Genomic DNA, 18,949 nt, shown 5'->3' with positions numbered 1-18,949 from the left:
GGCAGGGGGTTATACTAGCAGACCCTTGCAGTCCCTTCTCAGCCTACGGGTCTATGATTCTAAGAAAAAAACAGTTACAACATATACAACTTACAAAATGAATTGAAATATTTTTAAGGATTTTCCTTTTCCTTGTCTCTTTAGAGCATCTTTTAAAAAGAAACCCCTTGTTGACAGTTTTTAGTAAGAGTTGGAGACCCTTGTTGAGAAAAAGGCTCAGGTTTAGGTGGTAGCTTTTGGGCTGCTGTTGTTGCAGTTGAATTCAGTTTTTCTCCAGACAACACAAGATGGACATGCACAAAAGGAGAGAGAGAGAGAGGGAGGGAAAGAACAAATAGCAGAAAGCTGGAAATGCAACTTTTCTTTCTGATGTTTTCTTGCAGCATACATGTTGCATTATTAGTCACTCTGAGACCTGGGAGACTTTTACCACAAAGAGATACTGATTTCTCTAAACTGTCTGGACCCACTCCCCCACAGGTCCCTTTTCTGCCACCAAGAGGCTGCAGAGTGAGCAGCTGTTGTTGGCTTGTTTATCTTAACCAAACAAAGGCTGAGGGGAGATATGACTGTTCTCTCCCTCCCTGATATTGATCCCTCTGATATATTTATGGAGAAGTTATTTAAATTAAGAGCAAATGCTGGCACAAGGACAAATGGCTAAAAACTTGTCTTCAACAAGTTTAGGCTTGAAATTAGATGAAGGTTTCTAATCATCAGAGGAGTGAAATTTTGGAACAGCCTTCTGAGGGAAGCAGTGGGGGAACTAACCTCAATGGCTTCAAGACTGATCTTGATCAGTGTCTGGAGGGGATGGTATGATGAGACTGCCTACAGTGGCATGTAGCTGATCTGTGACTGATGGCAGCAAATATTTCCAATGCCAGAGATGAGACACTAGACGTGGAGGGCTCTGAGTTACTACAGAAAATTATTTTCCAAGATGTCTGACTGGTGGGTCTTGCCCACATGCTCAGGGTTGAGCATGATTGGAGCATGTACAACAAACCCATCTTGTACCAGATATGGATGGGCTATAGAGCTGCCTTGATAGTGAGAGATACCAGAAATCTGATCTCCATAAGTTACATACTGCCTGTTAGCTGAGCAGATGTGACAAAGTGGGGGATTTTCTTAGCGTTTTGAATGAATACTGTAGATCTCAGTTTTCCATGTGTGCTGCATGTTTAACAAGGTGGTGGGAGAGGTGTTGTTACAGAGAACTAGGTGTGACCTTGTTTAGATCTCAGGACACCTGACAACTGCCTGGAGATGGGGTACCCTAGTGACCTGTTGATCAGGAAGACCACCCCAGCTTGTTCGTACCAGCCAGTCAGCCAGTTCTTACCAGTGAAGGACAAAGGGATGAGTACAGAGGACCCTGGTGACCTGATCAGCTGATTCCAGCTACTGAGGGAACAAAGGATGGAAGAGGGGAGGAACAGGCCGCGTGTTTAACTAGGAATGAAGACAAAGGACGGGGAGGAGCTGTAGGGGGAGATGATATAGTCTGGAAGGTGGGGCTTCTGGACTGGGGAGAGAGATCATCCAGAGCCCACCTGGATGTGGGAGAGACCTAGATGTACTGTGTTGAGGGATGTTAGGCCTGAGGGCCCTGAGATCTTCCTATGCAGTGTTAAGAATGTCAACAAACCCTTCTGTTTTACACTGGCTGAGAGTCACTCCATGAGATGCTCTGTACCTTGGGGGATCAGCCTGCACCACCATGTTCATCCTCATAAAATGATTGTGTGGTATCCAATGCAAAGTTTGTCATGTTGAGTGTCTTCAGAAGCCTCATGATGCACTGAGCATTGTTGTTATAGTAATGTTATAGCCTGTAATTTCATGTCTATAGTTATGAAGCCGGAAATGTGTCCTCATGGCTTAAGACAAGCCCAGGCAAAAACTCTCCAGGAGCAGAGGCCCAGGCAAAACTCTCCAGGAGCAGAGGGGCAGTTCACACTTCATCAGGGCATGTATGGGACAAACCCAGACCAGCCTCACAGGAACGAAGGACACTGGCATAGGCAGTGTCAAAGGACCTGTTTGACTCTTGAGTAAGTCACCCCCCCCCTTCCCTTGGTCAGTTTGCATAACTGGACACTGCAAGATGGAGATGTGATGGATTGGATCACAGAACCCCTCTTGGGAGCTGCCACCCGATGTGCCAAGACTACCTCTGCTCCTGCTTTCCCTGCCAGCTCGGGAACCCAGCACCCTGTCTTGCTGAGCCAGACACTCCCGTCTGCTCCAAAAAAGACCCAGGGTCTGAATTACTTGCCCCAAAGCTGCAGGTTTACCTGAAAGCAGCTAACAGAAGTGTGTTTGTCTCTAGCACTCAGATGCCCGACTCCCAGTGGGGTCTAAGCACAAATAAATATGTTTTACCCTCTATAAAGCTTATGCAGGGTAAACTCATAAATTGTTCACCTTCCATAACACTGATAGAGAGAGATGCATAGCTGTTTGCTGCCCCGGGTATTAATACATACTCTGAGTTAATTAATAAGTAAAAAGTGATTTTATTAAATACAGAAAGTAGGATTTAAGTGGTTCCAAGTAGTAACAGACAGAACAAAGTAAGTCACCAAGCAAAATAAAATAAAATGTGCAAATCTAAGTCTAATCAAACTGAATACAGATCAGAACCTCAGCAGTTCCAGAATGCTCCCTTTTACAGACTAATCTCCTTTTAGCCTGGGTCTGGCAATCACTCACACCTCTTGCACACTGTCCTTTGTTCCAGTTTCTTTCAAGTATCCTGGGGGGTGGAGAGGCTCCCTCTTTAGCCAGCTGAAGACCAAATGGAGGGGTCTCCCCGGGGTTTAAATAGACTCTCTTGTGGGTGGAGACCCCCTCCCCTCACTCCTATGCAAAGTCCAGCTCCAAGATGGAGTTTAGGAGTCACCTGGGCAAGTCAGATGTCGATGCATGACTCAGTTCTTACAGGTACCATCCATTGTTTACATGCTACCTTGAACGTCCTCAAGTAGACTTCTTATGTGGACTGGAGCCTTCCAAGATTCATTGTCCTTTAAGTGTCTCTTCATTAGGTACTTAACTTCAACATTCCTTTCTCCAGGAACTGACCAAATGCTCTACTAAGGTTATTTAGAAATCAAGCCAGTACACAGCCAATATTCATAACTTCGAATACAAAAATGATACAAGCATACAAATAGGATTAATAGATTCAGTAGATCATAACCTTTGAGATATGTTACATGGCATAAAACACATTCTAAGCATATTTCCATAAAGCCTTATGGGAGGTACCGTCACAGGAGGTTCCTTGGGTTTTGTCTAGGACCAGAGTTATTGGCTAGTGTCATTCGGCTGCACAATCCAAACAGGTTCCAGGAGACAGAGGGGCCTGTTGCTTAATCCCAGAGAGAGAGTGGACCCTCGAGAAGGGCTGTCACAATGAAGGGGATTCCTTTCAGGGACCATATGGAGCCGAAGGAGAGCACAAGTCCTATAAATCCATGACACCATATCGCTACTATAAGGTATCTTACACATGGCACCTCCTAGTAGCTGAACATGATAAGACAGTTCAGTGTTCCATTACTGTGATGGGTTTGGTCACAGAGACCCCCTTGGGACTGTCACATGATGTGCTGAAATTACATCTGAGCCCATTTTCCCTGCAAGCTTGGGACTCCAGAACCCTGCCTTGTTGAGCCAGACATGCTAGCCTGCTGCAACTCAGGCCCAGGGTCTGCTCCATGCCCCCAAAGCTGCAGACTTTAACCAAAAACTGCTCAGCAAGTCACCTACCTCCAACACCCAGACACCCAGCTCCCAATGGGATCCAAACCCCAAATAAATTCATTTTACTCTGTATAAATCGTATACAGGGTAAACTCATAAATTGCCCACCCTCTATAATACTGATAAAGAGATATGCACAGCTGTTTGCTCCCCTGGGTATTAATCACTTACTCTGGGTTCATTAATAAAAAAGTGATATTAAGTATAAAAAGTAGGATTTAAGTGGCTTTAGGTAATAACAGACAGAAAAAAGTAAGTCACCAAGCAAAATAAAGCAAAACCATGCAAGTCTAAGCCTAATACATTAAGAAACTGTTTACAGTTTGCATCCAAAGAAGTGGGCTGTAGTCCACGAAAGCTTATGCTCTAATAAATTTGTTAGTCTCTAAGGTGCCACAAGTACTCCTGTTCTGTTTACAGGTAATATCTCACCCTGAAAGATGTTCCAATAAGCTTCTTTCACAAACTAGACTCCTTCCTAGTCTGGGCCCAATCCTTACTCCTGGTACAGTCCTTGTAAGTTCCAGAAGACATTTCAGGTGGTAAGCAGGTGTCTTCCCATGACTGGCCGTCCCTTTGTCCTGCTTCACCCCTTTTCTATAGCTTTTGCACAAGGCAGGAGTCCTTTGTGTGCTTGGCCCCCACCCCTCCTTTTGAAGGGAAAAATACATGATTTAAGCAAATGTACAAGGATTAAGATGGATTCCAGTATCGAGTGACATGATCACATGTCCTGTGAGACCCCAGCCTCCATTCTTCGTGGGCTGGCCCACAGGTATACAGCAAGGTTTGCAATTAAACAGAGCCATTTACAGTTCCTGGATTCTGAAGCACCCTTAATGGCTTCCACTTAATATGTGAAGGAGGATCCAGGGAACTACAGGCAAGTCAGCCTCCCCTCAATCCCTGGAAAAATCATGGAGCAGGTCCTCAAGGAATCAATTCTGAAGCACTTAGAGGAGAGGGAAGTGATCAGGAACAGTCAGCATGGATTCACCAAGGGCAAGTCGTGCCTGACTAACCTAATTGCCTTCTATGAGGAGATAACTGGGTCTGTAGATGAGGGGAAAGCAGTGGACGTGTTATTCATTAACTTTAGCAAAGCTTTTGATGAGGTCTCGCACAGTATTCTTGCTAGCAAGTTAAAGAAATATGGGCTGGATGAATGGACTATAAGGAGGATAGAAAGCTGACTAGATTGTCAGACTCAACGGGTAGTGATCATGTCTAGTTGGCTCCATGTCTAGTTGGCAGCCGGCATCAGGCGGAGTGCCCCAAGGGTCAGTCCTGGGGCCTGTTTTGTTCAATATCTTCATTTAGGATCTGGAGGATGGCGTGGACTGCACTCTCAGAAAGTTTGCAGATGGCACCAAACTGGGATGAGTGGTAGATACGCTGGAGGCTAGGGATAGGATACAGAGGGACCTAGACAAATTAGAGGACTGGGCCAAAAGAAACCTGATGAGGTTCAACAAGGACAAGTGCAGAGTCCTGCACTTAGAACGGAAAAATCCCATTCACTGTTACAGACTAGGGACCGAATGGTTAGGTAGCAGTTCTGCAGAAAAGGACCTAGGGGTCACAGTGGCCGAGAAGCTGGATATCAGTCAACAGTGTGCCCTTGTTGCCAGGAAGGCTATCAGCATTTTGGGCTGTATAAGTAGGGGCATTGCCAGCAGATCGAGGGACATGATCGTTCCCCTCTATTCGGCATTGGTGAGGCCTCATCTGGAATACTGTGTCCAGTTTTGGGCCCCACACTACAAGAAGGATGTGGAAAAATTGGAAAGAGTCCAGTGGAGGGCAACAAAAATGATTAGGAGGCTGGAGCACATGACTTATGAGGAGAGGCTGAGAGAACTGGGCTCATATAGTTTGTAGAAGACAAGAATGAGCGGGGATTTGATAGCTGCTTTCAACTACCTGAAGGGGGGTTCCAAAGAGGATGAGGCCAGGCTGTTCTCAGTGGTGTCAGATGACAGAACAAGGAGCAATGGTCTCAAGTTGCAGTGGGGGAGGTTTAAGTTGGATATTAGGAAACACTATTTCACTAGGGGTGTGGTGAAGCACTGGAATGGGTTACCTAGGGAGGTGGTGGAATCTCCTTCCTTAGAGGTTTTGAAGGCCCTGGGATGATTTAGTTGGTGTTGGTCCTGCTTTGAGGAGGGGATAGGACTAGATGACCTCCTGAGGTCTCCCTTCCCACCATAATATTCTATGATTCTATGATGGCAGGGACCATGCCTGCTAAGGACCCGAGCCATGTGGAACAAAAGGGAGCATAAAGCTGAGGAAATAAGCCACACAATGCTCTCTTCCTGCAGGACTTTGTAGCTGATCTGTAGGGCCCACAAGCTCTATGATGCACAGTCTCGACCATCTGACACACAACCCTGCTTCTAAGCTTCAGTTTCTCTTATACAGTTTCCTGGCTTCTCTGTCTGCTCCTCATTGGTCTGTCAGCCACAGCATTGAGTCCTCGCTGAACTAACTGCAGGCTCCTTCTCAGGCTGCAGCAGCTCCCGTCACAGCCCCAGAGCAGAGGGAGCCCAGCTGGGAAGGGAGGGAGGTTGAGATGATCCAGAGAGTGACAGGGGGAAGAGTAGATGCAGGAAAAGGGGAAGAGCTGTGCGGAAGAGGCGGGGCAGAGAGCAGGGCCTCAGTGGTCCAGTTACCAGCAATTAGAAAGGTGGCAACCCTCTGAGTTATTGAGTTATACATCGTCTGATTTCCCAGTAAGGTCAGAAAGGGTTTAATCACACATTTACTGTCCACTAAGTGATTCAGGGAAGAGGCCCCAGCACCATCCCACCAGCCAGCTCTGCACAGAGCTCGGTCTGAGAGCCAGAGCACCAGTAGAAAACTTTACGTCCCTTTATGAGTAAAGAGTCGGAGCAGCCTATTCTGGATTTGTTTGGTTCTCACACCATAGATAATGGGGTTCAGCATGGGGGGCAACAGGAGGTACACATTGGCAATGAGAACGTGAAAATGCAGGGGCACATTCTCGCCAAATCGGGACACGAGGGAGGAAAAGAGACGTGGAATGTAAAAGGCTATGATGGCACAGAGGTGGGAGACACAGGTCCCAAAAGTCTTCAGCCGGGTGTCCTTTGTGTGGAGACTGAATATGGCCCTGAGAATCTGAGTATATGATACAGCGATAGAAAATATATCCAGACCCATCACAGTAAATCCCACAGAGAGGCTGTAGTAACTACTGATGCGGATATCGCTACAAGCCAGCTTCACTATGGCTATGTGCTCACAGTGTGTGTGTGGGATAATATTGGTTCTGCAATATGGCCACTGCCTCGCCAGGAAGGGGTAGGGGAGTATGAGCATACAGCTGCGCAGTAACACGGCCAGGCCGATCTTGGCCACCACGGGGCTTGCCAGGTTAGTGGAATGTCTCAGGGGATCGCAGGTGGCCACATAGCGATCCAAAGCCATGGCTACGAAGATCCCAGACTCCATCGCTGAAAAGCAGTGAATGAAGTACATCTGGGTGAGGCAGGCACTGAAATCAATCTGCCTGGAATTGAACCAGAAGATGCTCAGAGTTTTGGGCAGGGTGGACGTGGACAGAACCAGGTCGCTGGTGGCCAGCATGCAGAGGAAATAGTACATGGGCACATGGAGGCTCGGCTCCCTCTTCACAATGAACAGGATGGTGAAGTTCCCCAAGACGGCTATGACATACATAGCACAGAAGGGGATGGAGATCCAGACATGGGTCATCTCCAAGCCAGGAATGCCCAGCAGGATGAAGGTGGAGGGGTTGGTGAAATCAGTTTTGTTGGAATCTGACATGAAGTAGGGGAGAAGGTGTCCAACTCTTAGGCAGAATGGTATCTTCTGCATGTATCGTACGTTCCCCTGACTTCCTGTATGTGCCCAGGCTCTAAGGTGATGGTCGCAATACACATGCCTGGATGGAGAGACAATGTTAATATGAGACACTATATTCACTACTGGAGGCTGTTCTCATGGGTGAAGCAGATTGGTCTCTCTTCACACACTGAAAAATGACATTTTCATTATTCAGAGAAATGAATTATGAACAACTGACCCTACTAATATGAATTCCATATTTGATGGTCCTCTGTGCATCAATAATTTCTACACATCTTTGTCAGTATATAGGTCTGTATGTTAGCCTGGGATATAGTTTTGAGCTTGATATTTTTATACTCTTATATCTTATACTAATATGTGTAAACAAGGGACAAAGACTGTGTATGTTGCTTTTGCCTAGTCAGATGGATTTGTTAGTACAATGTTAACAGATAAAGTGTTAATCAGTAAGATTGCCTCAACCTTTATCTCAAGGCAAAGCCAAGCAGACAGTCAGGAGGGGCAAAAGGGGTTTGGGGGGAAGGTATAAAACACTAAGAAACCAAAGAAATGCCTGTCTCTGACCGCCGGACAGCCTCGCTGCTCACCCCTCAAATGGGGTACATGAATTGCAGGTATATTTGAGCATGCTAAGAAGAAGGAGCTGGGAAAGTGGGAATGGGGAAAATGGATATGGGGACTAGGGAATGGGGAATGGGGACAGAGGCAAGGCTCTGTGGCCTCAGAGCTGGGAAGTGGGAGATGGGGTAAATCCTCTGCAGCATAAGAGCTGAGAATGGAACACTGGGAACCAGACTCTGCCGGCATGTTGACCTATGGATATGCTTGCTTGGAAATAACCCCAATAAACATCTAATTGCTTGCACTTTGGATTTCTGTGTGTGCTAGAACTGCTAGAAGAGGGCCTCACCCTCCCTGATTGAACTAACGTCGTTATCTCCAGACTGATTCTTGCCTGCATATTTATACCTGCCTCTGGAAATTTCCATTACATGCGTCTGACGAAGTAGGTATTCACCCACGAAAGCTTATGCTCCAATACATCTGTTAGTCTTAAGGGTGCCACAGGACTCTTTGTTACTTTTTACAGATCCAGACTAACACGGCTACCCCTCAGATACCTGAAAATCTAAATACACTATATCCACTTGTCCACATGCTTGTTCACCCCCTCAAAGAATTCTATTGGATTAATGAGGCATGATTTACCTTTACAAAAAACATGTTGACTCACCCCACAAACTTATGTTCATCTATGTGTCTGACAATTTTGTTCTTTACTATAGTTTCAACTAGTTTGCCCAGTACTGAAGTCAGGCTTACCAGCCTGTAATTGCCAGGATCACCTCTGGAGCCCTTTTCAAAAATTGGTGTCACATTAGCTATCCTCCAGTCATCTGGTACAGAAGCTGATTTAAATGATAGTTTATAGACTACAGTTATTAGTTCTGCAATTTCACATTTGAGTTCCTTCAGAACTCTTGGGTGAATCCCATCTGGTCCTGGTGACTTATTACTGTTTACTTTATTAACTGGTTCTGATGCCTCCTCTAATGGGAGCTCAATCTCAGATAGTTCCTCAGATTTGTCACCTAAAAGGAATGGCTCAGGTTTGGGAAACTCCCTCACATCCTCAGCCATGAAGACTGATGCAAAGAATTCATTTAGTTTCTCCGCAATGACCTTATCATCCTTGAGTGCTCCTTTAGCATCTCGATTGTCCAGAGGCCCCACTGGTTGTTTAGCAGACTTCCTGCTTCTGATGTACTTAAAAAAAATACTATTACTGTGTGAGTCTTTGGCTAGCTGTTCTTCAAATTCTTTTTTGGCCTTCCTAATTATATTTTTACATTTCAGTTGCCAGAGTTTATGCTCCTTTCTATTTTCTCATTAGGATTTAACTTCTACTTTTTAAAGGACGCCTTTGTTCCTCTCACTGCTTCTTTTACTTTGTTGTTGAGCCACAATGGCACTTTTTTGGTTCTTTTACTGTGTATTTTAATTTGGGGTGTATGTTTAGGGTGAACCTCTATTAAGGTGTCTTCAAAAGTTTCCATGCAGCTAGCAGGGATTTCACTTTTCACATTGTACCTTCTAAATTTCTGTTTCATTAACTTCCTCATTTTTGTGTAATTCTCCTTTCTGAAATTAAATGCTACAGTGTTGGGCTGCTGTGGTGTTTTCCCCGCCTCAGGAATGTTAACTCAAATTATATTATGGTCACTATTACCAAGCGGTTCAGCTATATTAAAATCTTGGACCAGATCCTGTGCTCCACTTAAGATTAAATCAAGAATTGCCTCTTCTCTTGTGGGTTCCAGGACTAGCTGCTCCAAGGAGCAGTCATTTAACGTGTCAAAAAACTTTTATCTCTGCATCCCGTCCTGAGGTGACATGTACCCAGGAAATATGGGGATAGTTGAAATCCCCCATTATTATTGAGTTTTTTATTTTTTATTTTTATAGCCTCTCTAATCTCCCTGAGCATTTCATAGTCACTATCACCATCCTGGTCAGGCGCTCAGTAGTATATCCCTACTGCTACATTCTTAATATTCAAACATGGAATTATTATCCATAGAGATGCTATGGCACAGTTTGGTTCATTTAAGATTTTTACTTCATTTGATTCTACACTTTCTTTCACATATAGTGCCACTCCCCCACCAGCACAACCTGTTTTGTCCTTCTGATACATTTTGTACCCTGGTATTACTGCGTCCCATTGATTATCTTCATTCCACCAAGTTTCTATTATGCCTATTATATCAATATTCTCATTTAATATGAGGCCCTCTAGTTCACCCATCTTATTATTTAGACTTCTAGTATTGGTATATAAACACTTTAAAAACTTGTCACCTTTTAGCTGTCTGCCATTACACGATGTAATTGAATGGGACTTTTTTTCATTTGACAGTTTCTCATCAGGTCCTGCCTGTATTTTATCATTTTCCATCCTCTCCTCCTTACTAGGACATAGAGAATTTCCATTAATAGATTCTCCCCTAAGGGATGTGTATGTCCAAAGCAAGTGCTCCTCTGCACCTCTCAACTTTCCCCTCACCCTAAGTTTAAAAACTGCTCTACGACCTTTCTAATTTTAAGTGCCAGCAATCTGGTTCCATTTTGGTTTAGGTGGAACCCATCATTGCTGTATTGGCTCCGCCTTTCCCAAAAGGTTCCCCAGTTCCTAATAAATCTAAACCCTTCCTCCCTACACCATCATCTCATCCACTCATTGAGACCCCACAGTTCTGCCTGTCTAGCTCACCCTGCATGTGGAACTGGAAGCATCTCAGAGAATGCTATCAGGGAGGTCCTTGACTTGAATATCTTACCTAGGAGCCTAAATTTGGCCTCCAGGATCTCTCTCCTGCCCTTCCCTATGTCACTGGTATCTACGTGTACCACGACCACCAGCTCCTCCCAAGCACTGCAGATAAGTCTATCCAGATGTCTCGATAGATCCGCAACCTTTGCACCATGTGTTTCTCCCAGTATTGTGGGCAAGTCACAATGTGTTTCTCCCAGTATTCACAAACCCAGCTATATCTATTTCTAATGACCTAATCCCCCCTGTTACCAGTCTCTTCCTAATAACTGGAGTTCTCTCCCACAAGTATGGGATCATTTTCTTCTGCGCCAGTTGGATGTTCTCTTTCCTGAGAATTTCATTCTCCTCAACAGCACAGAGGCTGTCAGACCAGAGGTGGGATAGTTCTACTATGTTTTGTAAAGCCTCATCTGTGTACTTCTCCATCTTCCTTAGCTCCTTCAGTTCAGCCACTCTGATCTCCAGAGACCTACACAGTCTCTGAGGGCCAGGAGCTCCTTGCACTAAATGCACACATATGTCCCCCGCCCATAGGGAAGGTAATCATACATGCTGCCTTGGGTGCAATAAACTGGGTAGCCGCCACTCTGTTGCTGGACTTCTGCCTGAATTCTCTTTTATTTCTGAAGCTCATTCCTTTGTTGTTGTTTTGTTTTTATCAGGGGGTGTTTTTGCCTGTAAGTTTAAGGAATGTAAAGTTTTTCTAGCCCCCGCCCACACACTCCCCCTATAAAGTTCCTTGCAAAACTCCCATTAGCCGCTCCAGTTCACTAGGTTCTCTGGTCGCTTAAGAGTGGGCTTTTTTAAACCCTCATCTTCCTGAGTAGCCCCGCCCCCTGGTTAAGGGTCCCTGGGTGCTAAAGGGCTTAGGGATTAAAGACTCATTATGAAGCTCACAGCTCTCAGCCTTGCCTAGCAGACCGCTAAGTTCAGCACACACAGGGTCAGCAGATGGTCCCCCAAACAAACAGACCACACAGTATATTTCAGTCAAGCAGCAAGGACATCACATACACAAACACACCCTATTGACCAAAAATTACCCCAAGGGTCATGTAATCACTCCTCCTTCACCTGGAGAACTCGCTTGCAAAACTCTCATGTTTGCCAGCAGATAAAAGTCAGGTAACATCCCTCTCCCACCCCCGTTAACAGCCAGAGCCCTTAGATGTAAAAGGAGGATGTGACAATCATTAACACATGGCTGGCTCCTGGGATCAGTACTTATTCTAAGGGGTGTTTTCACTCAGTAGGGCCTGAGCAAACTATGGGTCATTGCCTCAGAATTTGGCCTTGTATTGTACATCTACTAACACCTTTCACCGTGAAGGACCCACTGTGCCACAGAAGTGCAGCCACCTTGGCGCTGGAGGCCATCAGCCGGGGTGGGAGGGGGCACAGCTATGAGGGATATTTTGTCCAATGATACTGGAGCAAAATCACTACCTGTCGGAAGGGCCCTGGGGTGTTCAATGACTGTGCAGAGCAGAAAGGACAACAGACTTACTCTCTATGACACCCATGTTGCACAGGGTTGTCGAGCAGGAGATCTCCTTAGCAAGAGATGGGTACCTGTGAATTCTGAGATGGAAGTTTCTTCCTGGGGAATCCCCTTCAGGTAGCCGTGACCCAAACCTTTTGCACCCCAATATCGGCATCAACGTCCAATGCTGAGAGCTGACACAGACGTGTGCACCATTTATAATATAGCTCTGTGCAATCCCAGGGGGCTTCGTTCAGCCTCTAGGGGAGAAGCAGCATCTGAATGTAAACAGGCTGGAGACCAGAGACACTCTAGCCAATGTCTCTCTTTTAATATCTGTGCTTCTGTGCTCTTTATCTGGCTTTAGGAGTAAACAGTAATTAAGGGACCTTCCCAAAGGGAGATGAGAACTCTTGGGCTCTGTGCTGAGTCAGAGAGGAATTGGCTACTCTGTGTATTTGGGTATATTTAGAAAAAACTAGGGATAATACCTAGCTCTGCATATGGTCTGATACCCTGTAAATGCCCAGGGTGACTGGGTAGATAGAAGACAGAAATAGCTGGAGACAGATGACTTAGGGGAAACACAAATACTTTCTGCAGTCACATGGGGCTGTCACTAAGGGATCGGAGATCAGAAATTCTCATCAGTAACTATCATTGTTAGCATATAGGCTTGTTTGTTAGCCTGAGATAGAATATTGGGTTTGACTTTTTGATACTCTTATAACTTATATTAATATGTGTGAGGAACAATGAACAAAGAGACTGTCTGTTGCATTTCCCACAAACAGATGGGCTTTTATTACAATAAGGAATGATAAGGGATAGAGCTAAAGTGTTACAGGGCATGGTGGGAGTGTAATATAGGAGCACGCTTTAAGATTGCCTCAACCCCTACCTCAAGGCAAGATCAAGCAAACAGTTTGGTGGGGCAAGAGGGATTGGGTAGAAGGTTTCAAACACTAAAAGTCCAAAGAAATGCCTATCCCTGACCATAGCACCTCCTCACTCTTCACCCCTTCCATGGGATACCAAGGAGGTGGGACGAAGACCCTAGATGCATGACCTTTCAAAACAGAACAGGGCCATAAATTGTAAGGGGTGGGACTGTGGTTGTGCATTGCAGGTATATTTGGCCTGCTAAGAAGGAGGAGGTGGGAATGGCGAATAGGGAATGGGGAACGTGGACACAGGCTAAGTGCTCTGCGGTGTCAGAGCTGGGAATGGAACACCGGAAAACAGACTACCAGCGTGTAGAGCAATGGATATCTTTGCTTGGAACTAACCCCAATAAACATTGCATTGTCTGCACGTCAGACTTCTGGTCTTCTGCTCTCTGTCTGCATGACAAGAACAAGAGGAGAGGGTTAAGGGAAAGCCCTCTAACAATCAAGTTTAAGAAATGCTCCTGAGCTACAAGGTCAAACATTTGTTCAAAGCTTGTAATACCTTTGCCCCTTACCCACTTTTCCATCAAATCTCTCATTCTGTTTATATATTTCACATTACTCACACCAGCACCCCCCTTTTAAACTTCCAAAATTTCACTCTATAGTTTTGAGGGATAATCTGAAATTGTTTCAAAACCATTGCTTTGAATTTACAATAATCTAAAGCATTCTCAATTAGCATTTTATTGAATATATCCAGAGATTTACCAGTTAACTTGGCAACTAAAGTGGGCATCTTCTGGTCATCAAGAATCTTATGAACCACACGCAGCCTCTCAAAGGTAGTAAAGTATTCAGCAATATCACCTGCCTCGTTGTATGCAGGACACAACTGTTCCCTTTTTGTGGATTTCTGGAGAGTTGGGTATCAGTGGAGTGGGAGGGTTCTGGTTCTGCTTTTCCAGCAAGTCCAATTGGTATTTCTGCTCTCCCTCTTTCTCCTCATTTTCTTCTTGTTTTATTTCAGTAACTGTTCTTTTTCCTCTAGACGTTTTTTCAGTTGTTCAGTTGTGGGGAGTGGAGGAATGAGATCAAATGGTTATGTCACTTCTCCCTTTTATAGCTTCTGCCATTGGGAGGGAATTTCATTTTTCAAAATAAATCCCCCAGCACAGTTAGTGGAGTCCAGTGTCACATGAGCTGGTCACATGCCCTTGCATGCTTCAATGAGTCATAGCGGGGCCATCACCCATATTCTGGCTAGAACATCCACAGGGAAGTCCATCAGTTAGGGATAAGCTTCCTCCATGGCCTATTGCATTCATTGATGGGCCATCAACTGGAATAGTTCATTCACAATGTGCTGGCTATATTGGATGTAAACTGTAGTAGGAAGAGGGCCTGAAACATAAGCCCTTGTATCAGAGTCCTGGTGTGAAGCCTGAAGCCCAGGATAAAGTAGTGGTCAAAGCTTTCTGCTATAAAGGATAGTTAAGTTATGAGTAAGAGGCAGGCCCTGCTCACAGAATCTGGCAATAACAGGGCTGATATTGCAAAAACACACATTTCTAACAGGTGCTAGGCACAGAGCACTCATGTAAACACATTCCAGAAGGATGGTTCAAGAACACCTCGATACCAACTCATTCCACAAAAGTAAAAGGAACACTCTGATCCACCCTAAAGATAAGGTCAGGATGGCAGTGTGATGGATAGAGATTTACAAGGTAATGAGTGTTAACTAACACAGAGTGTTAACTAACTACATCAGAGGGGCAATATGAAACTTGTTTGTACTGATGTATAAAATGGAGACTCAGAGGGTGTATTTTTGGCCAGCCGAGGGCGAAGTGGAAAATCACACCACTGATTGAGCAGCATCCATTGTCATGGGCATACATGTGCTAGAGTAACTGTAGACATTGATCCGGGGAGCTAGGACCCTGCTTCATTGGCAATAAACCTGGCTGGATGCCTTCGTACCTTAACAGATCTTTTGGTCATTGGGCGGTTTGCTGTGCCAACTGTCTGTGCAGAGCTGTAACAGCACACAAGGAGAACACACATATGCAGCCAATCATGTATCAACATAAACTATCATGTGGGAGTTACCACAGGAGCAAACATATTTGAAATACAGGTACATAATCAATATTCATAACTTCAGATACAAAAATGAGACATGCATACAAACAGGATAATCATATTCAGCAAACCACAACTTTTCCATTGACACATAACATGACATATTTTGTACAAGATGTGTTGCAATTATATAACAGTGGTGAATATGATTGTTGCCAGGGTGTTGCTTTAGGGTATAGAGTGTCAAAGCAATATATCTATCGAACAGGAACTCTCTGAGATCTAATTTTATATTTTTGTATAAGACATACATCCATATCCAGAAAAAGACTGCATTCTGGTCTGTACCACAGGAGAAAAGCAAGCAAAGGTGCACAGCAGAGCAAAATGAAAGTGTTTTCCCTGCTACCCATCACACACACAATACGTGACCCCCTGAAAAATGTCCCTCTCACTTTCCTTCTTCAGAGAGTGTCACCTGCACTTTCTGTTTGTCAGACCTTTCCCTCACACACATTACTGGATCAACATATGTTTTGCCACAATGTATGATCAGTTGTCATCATCATCATCTTCATTGCAAATGCGAAAGGAATGGTAGCCTGCTTGCAAACTGAACACTATCCGGATCCATCTCTGGGAATGTGCTTAAAGGGGTCTGGTTGTATATTCTCACAGTGGCAGTCTTGTGCTACTGAAGCTTTTGGTGGCCACGGGATTGCTGACTGTGTAATGGCATTCCTTGGTATGCCCATTTCAGAATTTGCTTCTCTTTCACTCTAGTAATGTGTCCCCAAAAAGAAAGTTACCAAAACTTTCAAAATGCCTTTGGGAGTGGTTGCTGGGTTCCATATGTCATCACTCCTGTGTTATGTTGCAGTCTATATGATTTTATAAAAATATGCTAATGAGTGAATATAATGTAACTGGAATATGCTTCATGCAAAAGGTCTCTTGTAAGGTATCATTACAAAGTTTATAATCTGAGTGTGTTCATCCTCTTTCTATAAATGTATCACTCTTGTATCTGAAACTAGAAATATGAAATGTAACTCTGAGGGCCTATTGTAATTATGCAAGGTGTGGGCCATTAATGCTGGTTTGGAATCTTGATGGCTCCCATCAACCAAGACAATTGACTGTATGGCTCTGTTTGCAGGCAAGCCTTCCTGTGAGTCAGGCTGGGAGGAATGAAGGCTCGAGGTCTTACAGTGACATGTGATCATGTCACCTAAACTGGAATCCATCTTTAGCTTGGTGCTTTTCCAGTGAGGAGAGCGGGTGGGAACCCAGAGGGACAAAGGATTCCCGCCTTATGCAAAAGATATATAAGTGGGTGGAACCGAACAAAGGGAGGAGCCATCATGAGGAATACCCTAGCTACCACCTGAACTGGAACAAGAGCTGATAGTGAATGTATAGCTTGTTAGAGGTTAACAATGTAACCAAAGGGTTCCTGTCTAGGACGGTATTTTAATTCAGAGATCAAAAGGAAATATTATTAGATGAAACTTGAGGTGTAATAATATCATTATCTATATGTCCCTTTAAAGTTTCTGGTAAACTGTCTATAAACTGCTTAATGTTAAGCCAGGCAGTTAATTACTGGTGATGTTTAGGAAACAGAGGGTTACTTTAAAAGCCTATAGTTCACCCAAGGACTGCTGTGTAAAGAACTGTATAAAGGGCTCTTAGGACCTGATCCTTTTAACCTCAGATCTGCTTAAGCTTTGTCAGGGGAAGTCTTGAGTCACAAGAATGTGGTCTCCAGGTATATCCTGCACCACCCTGATATTTAATATTTTGACATTTCGACTATAATCTATGGACTAATTCTGAAAGAACTCTATGCAACTCTGAAGCCCACCGTCTGAAGCTGATTTAAGAACTCTATGCATGTCTGTGTGTATAAAGATCTTTTAATACTCTATCTCTTTTCTTTTTTAATAATGTTTAGTTTAGTTAATAAGAATTGTCTGTAAGCGTGTATTTGTGTAAGATCTGAAATATTCATTGACCCGGGAGGTGATGTGTGCGATCCTTTGGGATTGGTAGAACGTTATTGTATGATGAAAAATATTTTCATAATCATCATCATACTTGACCTGGCTGTCTGGGTGGAATCCAAAGTCTGGGTTGCTTTAAGAGAACTGAATTTTGGATTCAGTGTAACCAGTAAAGCATTGTGAGAGCTGTTTTGTTGCTGGCTTGGGCAAAATAAATGATTAAAGACATGGAAAATTTTGTGTATGAGGAGAGTTTTAAACGACTGGGACTTTTCAGCTTGGAAAAGAGATGACTAAGAGGGGACATGAGAGAGGTCTATAAAATCATGATGGATGTGGAAAAATTGAATCAGGAAATGTTATTTACTCCTTCACATAACACCATAACTAAGGGTCACCAAATGAAATTAATAGGGAGCAGAGTTACAACAAACAAAAGGAAGTATTTCTTCAGAGACAACCTGTGGAACTCTGCTGGAGGATGTTGTGAAGGCCAAAACTATAACATGGTTCCAGTAAGAACTAGATAAGTTCATGAAGGATAAGTCCATCAATGGCTATTAGCCAGGATGGGCAAGGAAGGTGTCCCTACCCTCTGTTTGCCAGAAGGTGGGACTGGGTGACAGGGCATGAATCATTTGATAATTGCACATTCTGTTCATTTCCTCTAAGCACCTGGAATTGGTCACTGTCAGAAGATAGGATACTGGGCTTCAAGGACCATTGATCTTACCTAGTATAGCTATTCTGATGTTCATATATAGACCCCAGATGAATCTGCACCCCCGCCTACTGGAAACCCACTCCTCTCCCAGAGCTGAGATAGAACCTAGGAGTCCTGATGGGATCTCTCTCTCTGCAGTTAGTAAGAAAGCAAAAATATACATTAAAATTTAAAACCTAAACAGTGTCCCTTAAGTGACTTGCCACAAGATATCAGAACATGATAGTATTAGGACTGAGTGGGTCTAATATTTATTTAATTTTCTCTCTTTTATATAGGAATTAGATACTGTGCTCCTGGCAGCTAATTGATAATTTACCTTCCAATAAACTACAGTTTTCAAGAGTCTAAGTAGCCCCTGGAATCACGGTAATGGTTGTCACCCCTACCAAAATCTGAAAATGCTCCCTTGCAGCTGCAGGTGGGGTGAGGGATGTGGAAATGATCCAGCGAGTGACAGGGGGAGGGGAAGAGAGTACCAAGGACAGGGGCAGGGCCTTGGAGGGGAAGAGTTAAAAAAAAGGGCAGAGTCTTGGCAGAAGAGGCAGGGCAAGGTGTGGGGTTTAGGGGGTCCATATACCAGCAACTTGAAAGGTGGAAACCCAGTGAATTGGAAACAGAATGATTCCCCAGTTTGTTATGCTTACACAACACAATAAGGTCAGGAAAGGGATTAATGTCTCTGTGACTGTCCAGTCAGTGATTCAGGAAAGAAGGCCCAGCACCAAGTCACCAGCCAACTCTGAACAGAGCATGTTCGGAAAGCCAGAGCACCAGGAGTAAACT

General features: G+C 44.2%; 1 protein-coding gene across 1 annotated transcript; it reads right to left on the bottom strand.

The window, feature by feature from the left end:
- Nucleotides 1–6,642: 6,642 nt before the first annotated feature.
- Nucleotides 6,643–7,641, bottom strand: LOC128834561 (olfactory receptor 52M1-like). Its single transcript, XM_054023472.1, has one exon. It carries the CDS (start codon nt 7,639–7,641, stop codon nt 6,643–6,645), a length of 999 nt encoding a protein of 332 aa, XP_053879447.1.
- Nucleotides 7,642–18,949: the final 11,308 nt, after the last annotated feature.

The sequence above is a fragment of the Malaclemys terrapin genome, chromosome 1 (assembly GCF_027887155.1).
Source record: "Malaclemys terrapin pileata isolate rMalTer1 chromosome 1, rMalTer1.hap1, whole genome shotgun sequence".
Classification (NCBI taxonomy): Eukaryota; Metazoa; Chordata; order Testudines; family Emydidae; genus Malaclemys; species Malaclemys terrapin.
Note: the sequence above shows the minus strand (reverse complement) of the source record. Positions and strands in the feature narration are given on the sequence as shown.